This window comes from Chanodichthys erythropterus, chromosome 13, assembly GCF_024489055.1.
Source record: "Chanodichthys erythropterus isolate Z2021 chromosome 13, ASM2448905v1, whole genome shotgun sequence".
Classification (NCBI taxonomy): Eukaryota; Metazoa; Chordata; class Actinopteri; order Cypriniformes; family Xenocyprididae; genus Chanodichthys; species Chanodichthys erythropterus.
Genome location: NC_090233.1, coordinates 7,987,129 through 8,004,646, shown reverse-complemented (window position 1 = coordinate 8,004,646; position 17,518 = coordinate 7,987,129). Strand labels below are relative to the sequence as shown.

The window sequence follows — 17,518 nt, the reverse complement described above, 5'->3', positions numbered from 1 at the left end:
ATGAAAACTGTTTTACTGGCGAATACTACTACATTCTGGAAACTGTCGTTATTGGACACTTTTGTTTGCATGTGATAAGCATATTTAGACAATGGGACTGGAAAACTTATTTTGGTTGATGCTACATCTACACATATTAAGTTTTATTTTTTTATTTTTAAAATCATACTTACGGTCATTAAATTCTAAAAAAACTGAATTAGCCAACAGCTACTTCATTCACTAGATTTCAGTAGAAATATCACACAATTTAAAAACTTTACTAAACATCTTTTAAGTCAGTGAGAAGTACTTCTATAGTCCACCACTGCTTTGTGTGCATAAGAGAAAACAGAAAGATAAATGGGCCTAGGGTGTGCATGTGTGTTTGCTTGAGACAGTGCGCTTTGAGAGGATTCTGTGTTTTGACATCAGTTGGGAACATGAGATATAAAGGGCATGATGTGTGATGCAGTGTGTTTCGGAGTTGTACGCATGTTGCTCTCTCGCTCGCTATAGAGTTTGATTTCCCAGGGGTCCCAGTGCTTATTTCAGGGATTTGGTGCTCTCATCCCTCATCCTGCAACATGCTTGACTTGGGTTAATCCGTTTCTACCAGAGGAGGTGTCACAATCTCACCGGTGCCACGTCTTTAGTCAACAATAAAAATGGCTTATAATGCCCGGAAAGCTATTTTTCTGCAAGGTATTCTCCTGACTTCTGCTGAACTCCCTACTGGGTATTGTAACACTGCAAGCAACAAGTTATTAGTTAATACAGAAAATGACAAAATCTCTGACAATCTGAAGGTTAAAGATGAAGTGTCATTTCTACAACATTAGAGACACCAAACAGAATTGCATTGTTGAGTCTAGATCTGCACAATTAATTGTTAAAAGATCATGATCTCGATTCAAACACCCATGCAATTTCATTCCTACATGACAAAACGATTTGCCTGTGTCTATTAAACTTGACAAATTCACAGCGGAACATTCAAATCTGCGTTGGCGCTGCTAAGCCAGAGAGTGCAGTTGTCATGTATAGGTATGAAACAGCTTCACAAACAGTATTTTCTGTTACAAATATTCATATTAATCACAGAAGTATTGGGATAAAAGTTTATAGTTTGGATATAAACTGATTATATGGAAACGATCAAATTAGAGCAAATCACTTTTTGAAAAGTAACTTGACGCTTCAAATAATGACTGTATCGATTACATCGTTACGTCACCAGGTGTTAAAAATGTATTTGTTATTGAATCATTCGTTCAAGAGATTCATTCAAAAATGCTGATTCATAATGAAACAAGTGAAGTATTTATGAGCGAGTCATTGAATCATTCATTCAAACTTTTTTTGTTTGTTTTTAATAATTCATTCAGATTAGGGGTGAAAAGGTTCTCTGTAAAAAAAAAAAAAAATTAACCGTTCAGTTCTCCACCCACGGTTCGGCATGCGCTTGCACCACGGTTCATCCCAAATCTGGCAACGCATCTATAATATGGTTTGTTGAAAACAACGTGTAAAACAGACAGGCGGATTCGGCTAATGTATATGTTTCAGTCGATGGATAGGCATTCTGGTTTCCCAATACGTTATAACAGCAATGATCAAAAGAACATGGACAAAACATCACTCTTTGTAAACAAATGTTCAATGATGTGCCGAACGCTCTATGACCAGTCATTTATGGCGTCATCACCCGGGTGTTGATAGTGTGTGCGAGCGCAGGTGAGACCTGAACAGTTGCTATCTGTGTTTAAACTAAACTCATTTAAACCTTTCCAATTTAAACATTCATCCATAAGACACGAAAGAGAACTCGCGAACGCTGTGAGATTTGTGTGTGTACTCATCTGAAGCGTGTACACGGAGAGCCAATGAGTAAATGAGTTTAGTTTAAACTCAGCTAGCAACTTGAGATGTGCGTCACAGCGCCCAAATGCTCTTGCACAAATTCTTTTTCAAGTATTGCACCTAAACGGACAAATTCAAACAAAAAAGATGTCAACATGCCCATCTTAGCGAGAATCCGAACAAACATAGTAAGTTGTGTCTTAAGAGAAAAACGAGAAGGATGTGTACAGTATCAGTATGCTGGATAATATTTAATAATATCTAATATTCCTGCTCTGTGTTTTTAATGTTAATCAAACGACAAAAAACAATGAAATCACTCTTGCCCGAATAGCTTTTGTAACTTCAACAATGTTTAATCTTTATTTAATTATTCAATTAAGTTTATATGCAGTGTTATTTTATATTTGATTACTTTATTCAATTTCTGTACCTGAAAGCTACTGTTAGATAGCTGAAAAACCTGTAAAGCATTGTTTATTTTATTTGCATCTTAACTCTTAACTCTAATGTATTTATTTTTGCTGTTTCTTGTAGTTAGATTATTTGTTTTTATTTTCTTTCTTTTTTTGACAATTGTCCTATTTTTTTACTGAACATAGCACATACCGAACAGTAAGAAAACTGTGACCCTAAAACCATGATAAAAACTGAACTGTGAGTAATCTGAACCATTCCACCACTAAATCAGATTAAACATTTTCAATGGACTGAAGCAATTAAAATTTTTTCACAATCTCAAGTAAATTACGTTATTTTGTGTAGTTGTTTGTTCAGACTCGTGGGAGAATCGTGACCTTTGTTTGAAGCAAAAAAAAAAAAAAGAAATCTTGATTCTCAGTTTATCCAAAATCGTGCAGCTCTAGTTGAGTCGTACAATACTTCAGACTTCCATTGTTGGTTTGCTCATTAAACTGGTAAAGGAGAAACAAAGAAAGTACACACCTGTAACTTTAACTTATAAGAACAATTCACCCCAAACTGAACATTTACTCATCTTCATATCATACAAAACCTTTATGACTTGCATTCTTAAGCTATTTAATAAGCTATTTTGAGAAATGTCTACTTTTTTTCTCTCCATACAGTGAAAGTCATTGTGTGGATAAAAACAGTTGAAATAAAGTCATAAAGGTTTGGAACGACATAAGAGTAAACTAAATTTAAAAAAAGTTTACCAATACAAACTTTAATGTTGACTTGAAGTAGTTTTAAAAGCTTGAAGCTTGAAGGTTTTAAAGCTATGTAATCTGTATACAACACAGACAGACAGACATGTTGTTAAGAGTTGATAGCTTGTTTTCACACATTGTTATATTTTATTGTGTTTTTAGAAGATGCTAGTATCTTGCTAACATTTTTAGCATGTTTCTAGAAGCATGCTTTAGCACATTGCTAACACGTTGCTACATGTGTTAGACTGTCATTGTATGAACAAAAACTGTTGAAAAAGCCATACAGGTTTGGAACGGCGTAAAAGTAAATGACAACATTTTCCTTTTTGGGTTAATTACACTGTTGTTAATGAACAATCAAGACTGAATACCTGGTTGCCATTCATGAACATGTCAGCATGTGCCAGGTCTTGCCAGACATCACATCAAAGTAATATGAATACATGATTGTCTGTTCACTGATCTCAGTGCCTACAGCAGACTGGTAGTTTCTGCCAGGCTTTCTGGCAGAGCTTGGAAGGACAGAAAGAAACATACGGCTGTCAGTGACACTCTAACACTTCAACATATGATGGCTGAAACTGAAGAAAATCCCAGCCGCAGTGCTAGCTTTGCGGTGCAAGCCAACTGGAGAGGTGTATCAGGAGCAAACATGTTCTACATCTTTTTGGGAGGTGGCAAAAACAGCAGGGTCACACTTTTACATGACCATCACAGAGATGAGAACCATGTTGAAGCACCACTGAGGTCTCTAGGGAAGACTAACACCACTGTACTTAGAAGCAGCTTCTACTGTCTTCAAAACAATGAATAAAGTCAGCGACAGAATGAGCACAGACAGGTTTGATGGCTCTATTACTCCTCTAGACACAAAAATACTGTATTGTGAAATAGATTTAAAGCTTTTTATATCATAATAACTGACACCACTTTGAATACTGTTGATTTTCAGTGACTTCTGCAGGTACAAAGATACTGTGATCAGATCTACAGACAGTAGATCCCTCTTTCTCATAGTTAAGACTTTGAATGTCCTCATCACCTACCCAGAATGATGGCTACAAGAGATGGCATGTTGCCAGCAACTATGACTATTCTTGTCAGAATATAGGGAACTTCATAGTCAACTTCAAACTGACTCAGGAGGGATATTTCTGAGGTGATGTGACGAGCAGATTGGAAAAAGTATGCAAGCTATTTAAAGAGTACTGGGTATGAACAAATGTTTCTCAAACCTTTCCCATCTTGTCCATGATTACGGATTGACGAAAACACGTTGGTTGTCATAAACGGAAGTGTCATCCTTTTGTTGCGGTGAGGGAGTACATGCTGAACCTGTGAGGGAACCTAATAAATAAGAGTTACATAAAGAAAACAGAAGGAAAAAGAGCTTATTGCCTTAATGAACAAAGCTTGTGCACGATCACATGCTGACTGTGCCGTCCTTGTAATCTTTAATTCAGATCTCTGTCAGGTTTTTCAGGAGTAAAGATGCAGTCGTGGAAGGATCCGGCTGTATTGTGCAACTGCATGTCCTGTGAACAGCTTATAATGTCTTATAAAGCTCTATATAAAATGGTCAGTAAACTTTATTCATTCCTCAGTTTTAGCTCCCCCCAGGGCCTGAAGGGAATAATAGCCCATTCTCTCAACTCAATCAACCTGTCGAGGCCAAAAAAAAAAAAGTACAGCACACTTTTAGTTTAAGCCTAGCAATAAAAATACTCTCTTACTTTAAAGGCAACACATCGTGGAAGTATTTCCCTGCTCCTGAATAAACTCAAAAATAAATTCACAATGCAAAGCTCCTTCCCCAGTCCAGAACATTAAAGAAAAACCCAAGCAGCAAAATTGGGTCACTCAAAAAAAAAAGAGTCTAAGCTTAAGATGTCACATCCATGAGAAAATTAGCATTACCAGCCATGTCAGCGCTTTTAAAACAACATTGCTAGGGCTGTCACAATATCAGATTTATAACTAAACAATTTTTGTGGCCAAAAGATTTCACGATAACAATATAAATCACAATGTATATAGAGATTAAAATAGATAAATAAATAATGTAATCAGACAAATTCATCTTTAACTCTTGGTTATTTTGTTTTTTCTCTTTTTTTGGCCAATGAATCACACTCAAAATAGTAGGGAGACAGAGAGAGAGCTTGTATGATAACTGTAGAGCATCTACTCCAAGGCACAAACTTTGTCTATTATAAGTCCAATTATGTTGTCTCCCACTTTAAATGCTCAAGCTCTTTAAGGTTAGGTGGATTCTGTTTGGCTGTGGATGTTTTCATCAATCAACAGGTGAAAAAAATATCAATCTAAAAATTATTTCAATTACATCGTTCCTTTGTCAATTGCGCTCATTCCTGTTGCTTGTTCTCAATATGGTAACCCGAGTGAGCGAGGAGTCTGAGGAGGAGGGGGCGGGGGAAACAACTCTCTCCAATATTTTGAATTTGGACTGCAGTACTTATTTCAACCACTAGCTGTCAATATTGCATACTGCACCTTTAATAAAGTACATTCTGTAAGTATGTACGTGTGTAGTATGAATACAATATGGACACATTAGATCCACTATGTTGGCAGTATATCCAAGTAGTAGGTCATCCAGGTATTTTTCACCAACTTTATGAAATCCTGTGGTCGAACATACTATTTAGGCGACGTACTGCTTGGACTAGTAGAATGTGCTGTAAGCCTTTTGTTACAACCTGCCAACAATGCCACAGTGCACAAAGCAAGGTCTATAAAGAAAGATTTACTGAGAATGGTGTGGAAGAACTTGACTGACCTGCACACCTTTGGGATGAATTACCCCATCGCCCAACATCAGCATCTAACCTTACTGATGCTGAATGGGGCCAAATCCCCACAGCCATGTTCCAACTAGAGGAAACTCTTTCTAGAAGAGTGAAATAAGGCTGGACAATATAGTGAAGAAAAAAAAAAAGAAAAAAAAACAATATCATGACAGTGTTTCAGCGTTTCAAAATGTCTTGGTTCATTGAATCAAGCCGATCTGAGACACTGTGAGATGTGACACATGTGTAAATGAACATATAGTTCCTTTAATGGCAACCTGTCAAAATAAAATCTTGATGCTATACCATTTGAAAAATGAAGAAATTAAGATGTAAATATTGATATTGTAATTTTCCAGTAAAATATAATTACTTGTTTTACAGAACAATAATTTTATTACAATTATGTTTAATAATAATAATAATCATAATAAAATCATATGTGTTATTTTATAATCATACTGAATTAGTCAAAAACAGTGTGAATGTGGGCTATAAAAACTCTAGTGGAAATATTTTTTCTGCTCACTTTATGGTTTGAGTTGGTTCTTGTAAAGAGTAAATCTAATCATGAACACCACATTTTTAAAAGTTTTTCATCCAGCCCTAAAAGGATTCCTCAATTGAACCCTTAAATGCATACCTCGGGTCTTTAGCGTCATTCACTAGCCTCCGCCTCCTTCATTTTTTAAAGTTAGACATCAACCTTCTTGGTATTCTTCAATCAATTCATTATAAAGAATAGAACAAGAAAAAAAAATCATAAAATTATAAAATAATGCCTATTTTTGTATTCATTTTTTGTAAAAATTGTATAGGGTTGCTAACGACCCGAGGTGTGTATGAGTGTACGTATATTTTTTTGCACAGCAATAATTGAATCTTAGATGACGGAATAAGTGCAATTCACCTTTATTCCACAAGGTGGCATTGTCTGATACACAATGCTGAAGTGACGACTCATTTAGACAGAAAACGAAATAATAAGAAAAACATGAAATTGCTCAGCGATTTACTGCAGAGCAAGTACTGAACGCAATCAAATATGATACGTTTGAGATCGCGAATGGGCTCATATTTGTGACCTCAAACATAAAACTAGCCTTTTATTTGCTGAATTTACTGGGAAATGAGCTCTGACGAGGACAGTGATGATGGCATAAAACATCTGCTCAAACTGAGCCCTTTCAAGCTCCAAAAGTTAACAAAATATGCTTTATTTTATTCTTCTGTAATTGTTACTCTAATATCAGAGGAGTTTTATATTATCGCGACAGGTAGAGATCCTTCCGTGTTAGATATAGATCTGGGTCGATAAAGACCCGAATATGTAAGAATGATTGGCGAAACAGTCATGCATTTAAAGGTTAAACAGTCTTCAGGATAAAAAAGTAATCTTTTGGCTCTTTTTTCTATGCAGATGCACTCCCCAACAAAATCCCAATCATTCAAGCATGAATTAATTCCTACTAAAGTGAACTATTCAAGTCATCAGGTGAGGCTTTAGTTTGTATTTGATAACATTAGTTAAAGTCATTAATTTCTCACCCTCATGTTGTTCCAAACCCGTAAGACCTTCATTCATCTTCGGAACACAAATTAAGATATTTTTGTTGGAATCCGAGAGTTCTCCGACTCCTCCATAGACAGCAATTTAATTACCACTTTCAAGGCCAGGAAAAGGTACATAAGACATTGTTAAAAGTCCATGAGACTACAATGATTCAACCTTAATTTCACAAAGTGGCGAGAATACTTCTTGTGCACAAAAACAAAACAAAAATAACGACTTTATTCAATAGTTTCTTTTCTTCTGTGTCATTCACCTAAGCTATTTACATTGAGCGCTTCCAGGTTCTACGTCAGAACGCCAGCTCAGTTTTGGCCGGAGCTGTGCGTGTGATTCTGACGCATGAGCCGGCCAATAATGAGTCACCGTTCTGACATAGAACACGGAAGCACTTAATGCAACTAACATGAACAAACCATGAACAACTTTATTTAAATATTAACTAACATTAACAAAGATTAATAAATACTGTAACAAATGTATTGCTCATTGTTAGTTCATGTTGGTTAATACATTAATGTTAACAAATGAAACATTATTTTAAAGTGTTACTGTTTTTTTTACTTGTTTTTCCAGTACTGAGCAGCCCTACAGTAAAAGCTGTTTTAGTAGCAATGGGAGGTCAAAATCAGTATTAATGCTATGGTTTTAAAACAATGTTAAGCAGGCACATATGAATGTGGCATACTTTTGGCCTACAAAAGTGTAGATTATGCCCCCGTTTAATACTTTATTACCACTGTTGCATAATATTACTCAGTGACACAGTCATTCAGTCAACCCACACATTTCCCCCTCAGTGTGGCTCTGCACTCAGTTTGAGGTTACTGTGCTACTGTCAACGATGTAAGCTTGAGGACTTTTAAAAGCAGCCAAGCAGCAGCACAAGAGCCCAGCAGAAAGACTAATGAGTCACGCTGAGACTACACTGACCCCGTCAGCCCTCGTCGCCATCATCACCTCTCCTGCCACAGGTGTCGCTCAATTAGGAAAGGTAATGACGATGCAGACCAGACAGTGGCATTACCGCCCACATCAGCCTTAGTCTGCTGATTTAAATATCTGGACTGCAGACCCAACCAATTTGCCTGTCTAATCATTCTAACTGGGCTTGCTTTGGGTTGTGAAATCCTCATGCCAAATGGAGGCCTGCAGTGCAGAAGGAGCAGGAAATATCACAACTGAAGTAAGGGGAAAAAAGAAAGCAAGCAAAGCCTAAAGGCTGAAGGGACATCTAGTTGGCCTGGGCACCGGGAGTAAAAGCGACTTCTGCAGATTTGTCGCACATGAGATATGGAGGGAAGGAGAGAAGCGGCAGCGTATATGGAGGAAGAGAGGAAGGGAGGGAGGCAAACGGGACCACGTGAGGAGCCAAGAAATGCTGGAGGGCAAAAATCTGGCCATATTTCTTCAGCTTCCACTGCAGTGATCACAGATCACAGTCTCCCATGTAGAGGCGAAATGTCCAGTGGACACTGACAACGTTTGGACTTCACAATGCCATTTACAATGTTGACAACCTAACATTTCTTAGGTATTAAACAGTATTAGTTTAGTAAATAATGTAAAAAAAAAAAAAAAAAAAATGTTCAGCCACCGACCTGAAAAATAAGCAACTCTGCAAACCCTCTGTGTTTTCTGATGTACATGTGTGCACTATGATCAAAATCACGGATTTTTATGCATAATGCATGTGTGCTTTTTTATGTATAAAATCTGTGCCTAATCCATATACAATACATTGATAAAAAAAAAAGTGACTGCAAATAAATGTTTAATGTTACAAAATAATTATTTTTCAAATAAATGCTTTTTTCTTTAAACTTTCTATTAATAAAAGCATCCTGATCATGTGACACTGATGACTGATGTAGGGCTGCAACGATTAATCAAGATTAATCGTTTGCAAAATAAAAGTCTGTGTTTACGTAATATATATGATTGTGTTCTGTGTATAATAATTATGTATATATAAATACACACACATACAGGTATAAAGTTTAGAAATATATATATATATATATATATATATATATATATATATATATATATATATATATATATATATATATATATATATATATATATATATATATATATATATATATATATATTACATATAAACAAATATGTTTTATATAAATACAATTTTTCTTAAATATATACATGAATGTGTGTGTATTTATATACACATAATTATTATACACAGAACACACACATACATAGTACGTAAACACAGACTTTTATTTTGCAAACGATTAATCGCGATTAATCGTTGCAGCCCTAGACTGATGTAATGATGCTGAAAATTCAGCTTTGTCATCACAGGAATAAATTCTATTTCAAAATATATTCAAATAGAAACTGGTCTTTTAAACTGTAATATTAGTTAGCAATATGATAATTTTATTTTATTTTTGATCAAATAAAAGCAGCCTTGTTGAGCATAAGAGACTTTTTTCATATATACGTGTGTGTGTACGCGCATGTAAAAGGCTCAGCAGTCTGAAGATGAGTATTTAAAAAAAATAATAAAAAATCAGCAATAATCACATAAATGCATAAAAAAAATTATTTAATAAATAGGGCTGTCAAACGATTCAATGTTTTAATCTAATTAATTACATGATGTGACGATTAATTAATCTAATTAATCACAATTTAATCACACATCAATTTTGGCTGAGAAATTAACCCCAAAAAATAATTTTAAGTGATTATTGTGTAAAGCATCAGAAAAGTAGCTTCAGAAAGAAATATTTTATTTGAGTCAACATAGAATTTATTACATTTTATTACAGAATTTATTATTTAAGTAAATAATCACTGAAACTTCATTTTTGGGTGAACTATATTTTAATTTAGTGGGTGGGTAACTATATTTTAATTTTTGGGTGAACTATATATATATATTTTTTTTTTAATAAATATGGAAATATGAAATTAATTAATTAATATAATAATAATAATTATTAATTTAAATAAAATTAGACTCTGAATAAGAAACTAAAACTGCCAGTAGGTGGCAGTAAATGCCTTAATGATTAAGTCATTCATTCATTCATCCATTCATTTAATTCATTCAAATGGCTGATGGTAAATGGTTCTCTTCAGGCTTGTTGGCCTTGAAACGGGCGCTACACAGAATGATCGGTGTTTGATATCAAAGTAGACATCAGACGGCTCTGTTTGCTTTTGAATCACTCTCTCTGTACTTAAATGTCATACACTGATCGGTCTGTGCAGCGCCACTTCAAGTCCAACAAGTATTTTATGAATGGTCCACTGAATCATTGGTTTCACTCAGTTCGTTCAAAACGTGGATTCAGAAATGAAACACTGCTGTGCATTTCACTGAGACGAACAGGCCAGCTTTGTCTTTATAGTTTCTTTGGCAAAATTGAACAAAACAGACAATATTGTGTCTAAAATAACACAATATTAAACTTCTTATTTACTGAACTGTTGTAGAAAACTGAACTGTCTATAAAATCAGTAGGCTATCACATTTGCACTCGTTATATTTGGGACAAATACAGCACTCGTGTTATATTGCACTCCATTACATGTGTGATATTGCTTAACTAATATGATCTAAATATGAGATGACAGCTCATTCAGGGGCATTTTTTGCCCAATTTCTTGAATTTTAGGGACATTCTGACAGCATTCTATAGGCTTCATCACATAGTGAGTTGTTGTCCTGCATCATATTCGTCAACAAACATTTGTATGAAATGACCCACATAGGTATAGGCAAGTGCGTTAAATGCGTTAATTTTAACAATCAATTAATCTAATTAACATGTTAAATCAACAGCCCTAATAATAAATATGCTGAAATTATATAATAATTAACTATGTGAAAAACAATATTAAAAAAAAAACTCTGTTTTAATGTTGCTGTGACTGTGTGTAAGTTTGCTCAGCAACTATAAACTCTGCTTCACGCTGTGCCTAACAACATGCTTTAATAACAAGTTCTTCCTCTTCTTGGCTTATTTGGCCTAGTCATTCCCCATTTCTTTGCTGCTCTCACACATAAATAACGCAAATCAGCCCCGCCCACTTATAGCCACACAAATACATCTACTGTATATATGCGGTACAGCAAAATCTGTTCCAGTTGGCACATTTCTACATCACAGCTAAGCCTTTGAAAGGGGTTGCTTGCGATAATGATAATTCTACTCGAAAAGGCAAGAGGCATTTTCCCAGCTAATCTATTTGTTTCTGTCCTAGCAAATGCTCCTAGTCAGCTAATTAATAGCCTCACAGAGATTTTTCAGACTAACAAAATATGCATCTCTCTTCTACTTAATTTTCCTACAGCTACAGACAATTTTCTTATTAATAAGCATTCCTTTTGTCAAGACACTAATCCTGTGCAGCTGGCAGGCATGCAATGACGGGCCAGAAACAAGAGCAGGAAATGCAGGTTACAGTCTCCTGAGTCAGCCCTTTAATCATAGCTGCAGTCTTATTAAAAGCAAGAGCACGATATAGCCAGCCGTTCCAAAAAACACGCTGAAAAGGGATGGCGCAAATGTTGTCCATTTGTGATTTTTCCTCATCCCTGCTGTCTGGGAGATGTTTCTGATCGTGATTCGCAGAGCTATCGCTATATGATGACTGTATATGATGACAATGAAGGATGCAAGTGATGAATGGACACAGTAGGTACCAAACTAAAGAGTCTGGAGGATACAAGCAGTGTCTTTTTCCCTGATTGGTTGACAGATGGGTCAGGCGGGTTGCCTGGGGAGAGGCAATTTATCTCGCATGACAAAGGGTCAACTTCAAACTCAAAGAGGATGTTTTAACGATGGTAAAGTACAGCCATCTCATGCTATTAGGCCTACCCTCTGAAGAAATAAAAGAACATTTTAAAGGATGTTGCCGTCCTGGTGCAGTTGTTGATCACAGTGCTTGCCATTGGAGCAGATCTTTCTTTTAAAGGGCAATGTGCAGTGAATGTAAACAAGTTGCGTGCTCTCAGAAGAAAGGCCATAGTTCCTTCAGGGCCAATGCGGGAGGTCTTCAGTCATGCCATATCTCTGGAAACCACCACTTCACAAAAGCTGTCTTTTAATGCAACTCAAGGAACAGCGTTTGTAGTGTCGCTGTCGGTGCCCACTAATGCTATTACTGCATTAATCAATGATTTGACATGCTGTGCCACAGATTATAGTGCCAAGAGATGATGATTTCACTCAGAAATGAAAAAAAAATTAATATTCTGCAAAAACATCCTGCTTCAATTTAAAACTTTTCACCTTTTTATTAATTTTCGATGTTTGTTCAGGTTCAAACCAACCTTATTCTAGTGGTAATAAGGTTGCTTGAGTTTACAAATGTCACACAAATCTAAATCCTATTAAGAAATCTCATTAGTGCCAGGTGAACCTGAGCAAATTCTGTCAGGTTTGTCAAAGACTTCATATGAAGCAGTAGATAAAAAAGCAGTGCCAATTAATAACGAACGGGCACTCTCCTTGCATTCCTAAAGGAATGTTTAAGTGGTACGGCATGCAAAACCTGTCAAAAGGTGGACACATGGCCCTATTGCACATCTCAGAGGCTGTTTACACTACACCATTTTCAACTAAAAATGGCGTTTTCGCCATTCATTTACACAACATTGGCGATTCTGGGGGCCTGAAAAAGCAAACTTTTGAAAACGGGATTCAAAGTGTAATTTTTTGAAAATGATACCACTTTAGTCTCTGTGTAAACTACATAAACGTGAATTTGTGACATGTTGCGCATGAGTATTACGTGTTCAGTCTACAGGCATGTAGTTTTCTTTACAAAGTGACATTGCCAACTACTGGCCTGGCATGCATAATACAGTGTTTTAAGTCGTTTTCGAGGATCCGTGTGAAAGGGGAACGTTTTGACAAAGTTGTCATCCATTTGCAAAAAAACAAAAGGGAAAACCTTTTTTTCCGTTTTAATGCATCATTGTCACGTAAGTGAGTGTCTCTTTTAGAGTGTCTCTAAAATATATACATCTGTTCAAAGACACACTCCCATGTAAAGTATGACTGGCAATAATCTATCAGGATTTATACATCTGCTGTGGCCTAGAAGTCCATTTTAGCATAACTTTTGAGAGCTGTTAACTTTCAACCTTTGAAATAAGTTGTACCTATCAACATTTAATGTAAAACTATTTTTTGACTATCAATGAACAGAGAGAAGAAAAGTGTTTTGCAGAATAAAGAAAGTCAAACAAGTTTGGAATACATTTTGCAAATGCAGCATTTACAATGACACAACCAGGAGCCTTTTTCTTTGTTCTGTTCCTAAAACATTTAAAAGGATAGTTCACCCAAAAATGAACATTTTCTAATTTCCTACTCACCCTCAAGTAGTTCCAAACCTGTTGAACAAAAAAAAAAAAAAAAAAGATATTTTAAAGAAATGTTGGTAACCAGACAATTGAGGTCATCCATTGACTTCCACAGTAGGAAAAAAATACTATGGAAGTCAATGGGTGCCATCAATTGTCTGGTTACAAACATACATAAAATATCTTCTTTTGTGTTTAACAGAAAAAAAAAAAGGAACTCATACAGGTTTGGAACATTATCACCTTTTTTTGGGGGGGGGGGGGGTGAACTATCCCTTTAAGACCATGAAAGAGGAGTCATATCATTATCAGAATTCAAGAAGTGTTGTCGAAAATAATTTCAGGTAAATTTATCATAAGGATAAAGAAGAAGCACGGGGGTCTAACAATCAAGGTACTGAAGCTCCACCGATGCTACATCCCAAGCCTAATAAATAAAACAAGAGTACAAAACAAAGCTATTTCTTTCCAGATGATTTGGTTTCACAAGGAAGCAGCTCTGAAACCGAACCAGGGCTCTCCGCACAGGTGCAACACTGCGGATTAACAAACAAGACATTCCTAGAGAGCTCACGGCACGTCTCAGGTTTGTTGATGTTTTCCTTGATCTTAATGCCTGGTTCCTGTCTGTCACGTCTGTAACTGGAAGCGGAGGAGACACACTTGTGCTGGCCCAATTTATTGCCCAAGTACATCAGTATCAACCGCAGATGAAGGCTGTCTGGATTACAAATGGAAACGCATGACTGAGTGGCATTGTTGTCAAAACATGCGCAATTGTATTGGACAGTGCCTGACACATGACATTATGAGCACATCTGACCTTCCGTCGCTCCGGCTTTCTATACATTCAAGAAGAATGAAATCCAAACGTTGATCAAATTTAAATCACGTAACAGTTCCCATGGCATAACTCATAACTTAAAAATCAAAGCATTTCTACAAACGAAACTCCCTTTCTGGTGTTCCTCACATGCAAGCTTCTGTCAAATAGTCAAGTCACATTATGAACCCTCAGGACTTTGATGACTCCCAAATGATGTTGCCTTTGTTCTTATGGTTTCATGAAAGGAAAATAAGGGATGGGATCAAACCTCAAAGGAATAATTCAAAGAAATTTCACTGATGACTGTCAATAATAACCTGAGTCACACTATAATGCCATAATACGGTTATGACTTTAAAATAGCCTATAATGATGTGTTTCGATGATTTAGATTCATTTTGATGAGATGCAAACCAGTCAATGCTTTAAGTTAAACAATGAGAGACACAGCTGTGATCAAGAAATAAAATAAAAGATAAATGTATTTATATGAATTCAGACTGGGAATCAGATAAGCATCTTTACAGTGTCATTATTTTATCATGTTCATTTGAAACTGCAGAGGACCAAAAGAGAGCCAATCTGAAATTAACTTGAACAGTACTGCTTTTTCTTGTAAACAAAAAACAGATAATTAGGAAATATAATAATCCAAACTTTTCCCACCTGCAAAATCTTTCCATTGCTCAACTAAAAAAAAAAAAAAAAAAAAAAAAAAAAAGGAGATTCAGATGTTCTGCCAGATATTTTAAACCATCTGATTTAAAGACTGATGCAACTTCTAAAGGAATTTCTATAAGTAATGTTTTATGTTTCTATACTTGTGATATGTTTGTGCATATTGTTGCTATGGTTACCTCTTCTGGCGACTTATGCGTCTTTTTTGAGAAAATACGCAAACTTGTGACTTAACTTTCATGATTCCCAGAATTTTTTTAATGTGCCTTAAGCTATATTGTAGAATTTTGTTTATCATAGCCTGTTCAAGACGCTCACCACCACATATTTTGTTTTGACTACTTTTGGTGGTTTATAGTCTTAAACAGACCCCCCACTCCCCTAATTCGTAACCTTTTTTTTTTTTTTTTTACAACAAAACTGGAAAAAGAAAATAGCGTCATTCTGGCAGAGCAGGCTGAATAACTGATTTCGCATTGTTTTATAAAATGGGCATCTTTTTTTTTTTTTTTTTTTTTTTCACGGTTGGCCTGAAGCTTTAGTCGTGCTCCCACCTTGCGGGCATTACTATGCTTGAATAATAAGTGCATGTTGTGTTCAAAACCAGAAAGCATTATATATGAAGTAAAAAAGGCGCACTTGACGCTTACGTTGCCCACCAAGGCTGGAGACAGCAACAAAACAAGAACTTCAAGCGTTAAAATCGGCTTAATCTCAGCTCTGCGCTTTAGTGTATGTGTGTTGAATTACCAATTAAGACTTATAAAAACCACTGCAGCCCAACATCAAAATATACAGGCTAAAATCCGCTGCAGTCATTCACAACCCCCAAACATGAATTATCAAGCAAGTATGGTGTTTAAACAATAAAAATAAGAGTGACTTACCATCTGTAATGAACATATACAGCAACAGAGTTTCCATCCAAGAGCGTATAATGGACATCGTAGTTTCCACGAATAAATCCCGTTTGTGATGATAAACAACAGCGCTCCTCCAAAATATCTCCCGACCGACGTCTACAGTCCAGCGACGAATTCCCAGCGAGAATCTGTTGGATTGTGATGCTGGTGAACTTTATCTAGAGCTATCACGTCCATTATACCAAACCAGTAAGAGTTAAATCAAAAAGACCGTGTCAACCAGAGACCGAAAGCGCAATCTCATGTACGATTAAGAGCTTTCGAGAGAGAGAAAGAAAGAAAAGTTACAGGTATCCGGCTCAGGTGTCTCGATTCCCACGCGTATTTCTCTCTCAGTAATCCACAAGGAATGAGATATAGTCGTTTTCGTCCATCCAGAGATTTGAATTCAAACTATAATCCTGTGAAAGCGTGAAACGCCAGAAATGGTATCGCGACAGCACAATACCAGAGTCGTCCACGAGCTTGTTAGTTTAATAATCTACAAAAGCATCTCAGATTAGAGACACAAAACAACTGATACACGACGTGTTTGAGTTGAATGGCAATTTAGGATTTCCTATAATAACCTTGACATTTAGTCAAATTGTATTTTATGGATGAGATCCGGTTCTTTGATGTGGTAGCCTATATTTAACCTTAAGTTATGCGATGCGATGTCGTGGCCAAACGATGCAGGAAAATAAACGTTTACTTGTCCGCTCCGACGAAAAAAAGTGTTTTCTTCCTGAATGAAGTCCGAAAGATGACTTGAAATTCTTCTCAGAACTGAAGTCTCCTGGTAAACTATTACCTTTTCGGTTGATATCACTGTATGAAGCGTCTCGCTCCCATTTTTTTAAACTCCGAGGGAAAATAAAGGCTATTCTTCTTAACAATGCAGCGCTCCGGTCTGTAAAACAAGAGTCAGTGGCTATACTCTATAGAGAGGTTCGGCTTCACTGTTGAGCTTCGTCAAAGTAGAGATTTATTCAAGACCTCCCCTCCTTATGTCACACAACCTAACTTTGCGTTTTAACAAACGGGCTGTGAATGGCGTGAAGTAGGCTAGGCGTTGCGTTCCGCTGGACTTAAGTAGCGCGTGAATCCCTGAAAATCTCTTCGGTTCACAGCGGTCACGTGAGTCTTTACAATCAGACCGCTCTGACGTTTTCACGCGTCCGTCATGTGCATCTCACGAAACCATGACAGGGTTACATTTCACCCCAAGATCAAAAGAAAGATGATGAGATGATGATCAACACAGTTCAGCTTCAAATTCCCAGTCCTGTAAGAGAAATACTTTTTCTTCAGAGGTGTTTTTTAGTCCAAGTTTTTCTCAATGGTAATTTTCACATTT

At 36.2% G+C, this 17,518-nt stretch overlaps 1 protein-coding gene across 1 annotated transcript in view; it reads right to left on the bottom strand.

The window, feature by feature from the left end:
• The window catches only part of tmem132e (transmembrane protein 132E), a 408,751-nt gene extending 392,343 nt beyond the window's left edge, over nt 1-16,408 (bottom strand). Inside the window, exon 1 of the mRNA XM_067406236.1 lies at nt 16,144-16,408. Within this exon, the coding sequence (XP_067262337.1) occupies nt 16,144-16,201 (58 nt within the window). The 5' untranslated portion in view covers nt 16,202-16,408. The remainder of the gene's footprint in view (nt 1-16,143) is intronic.
• Nucleotides 16,409-17,518: the final 1,110 nt, after the last annotated feature.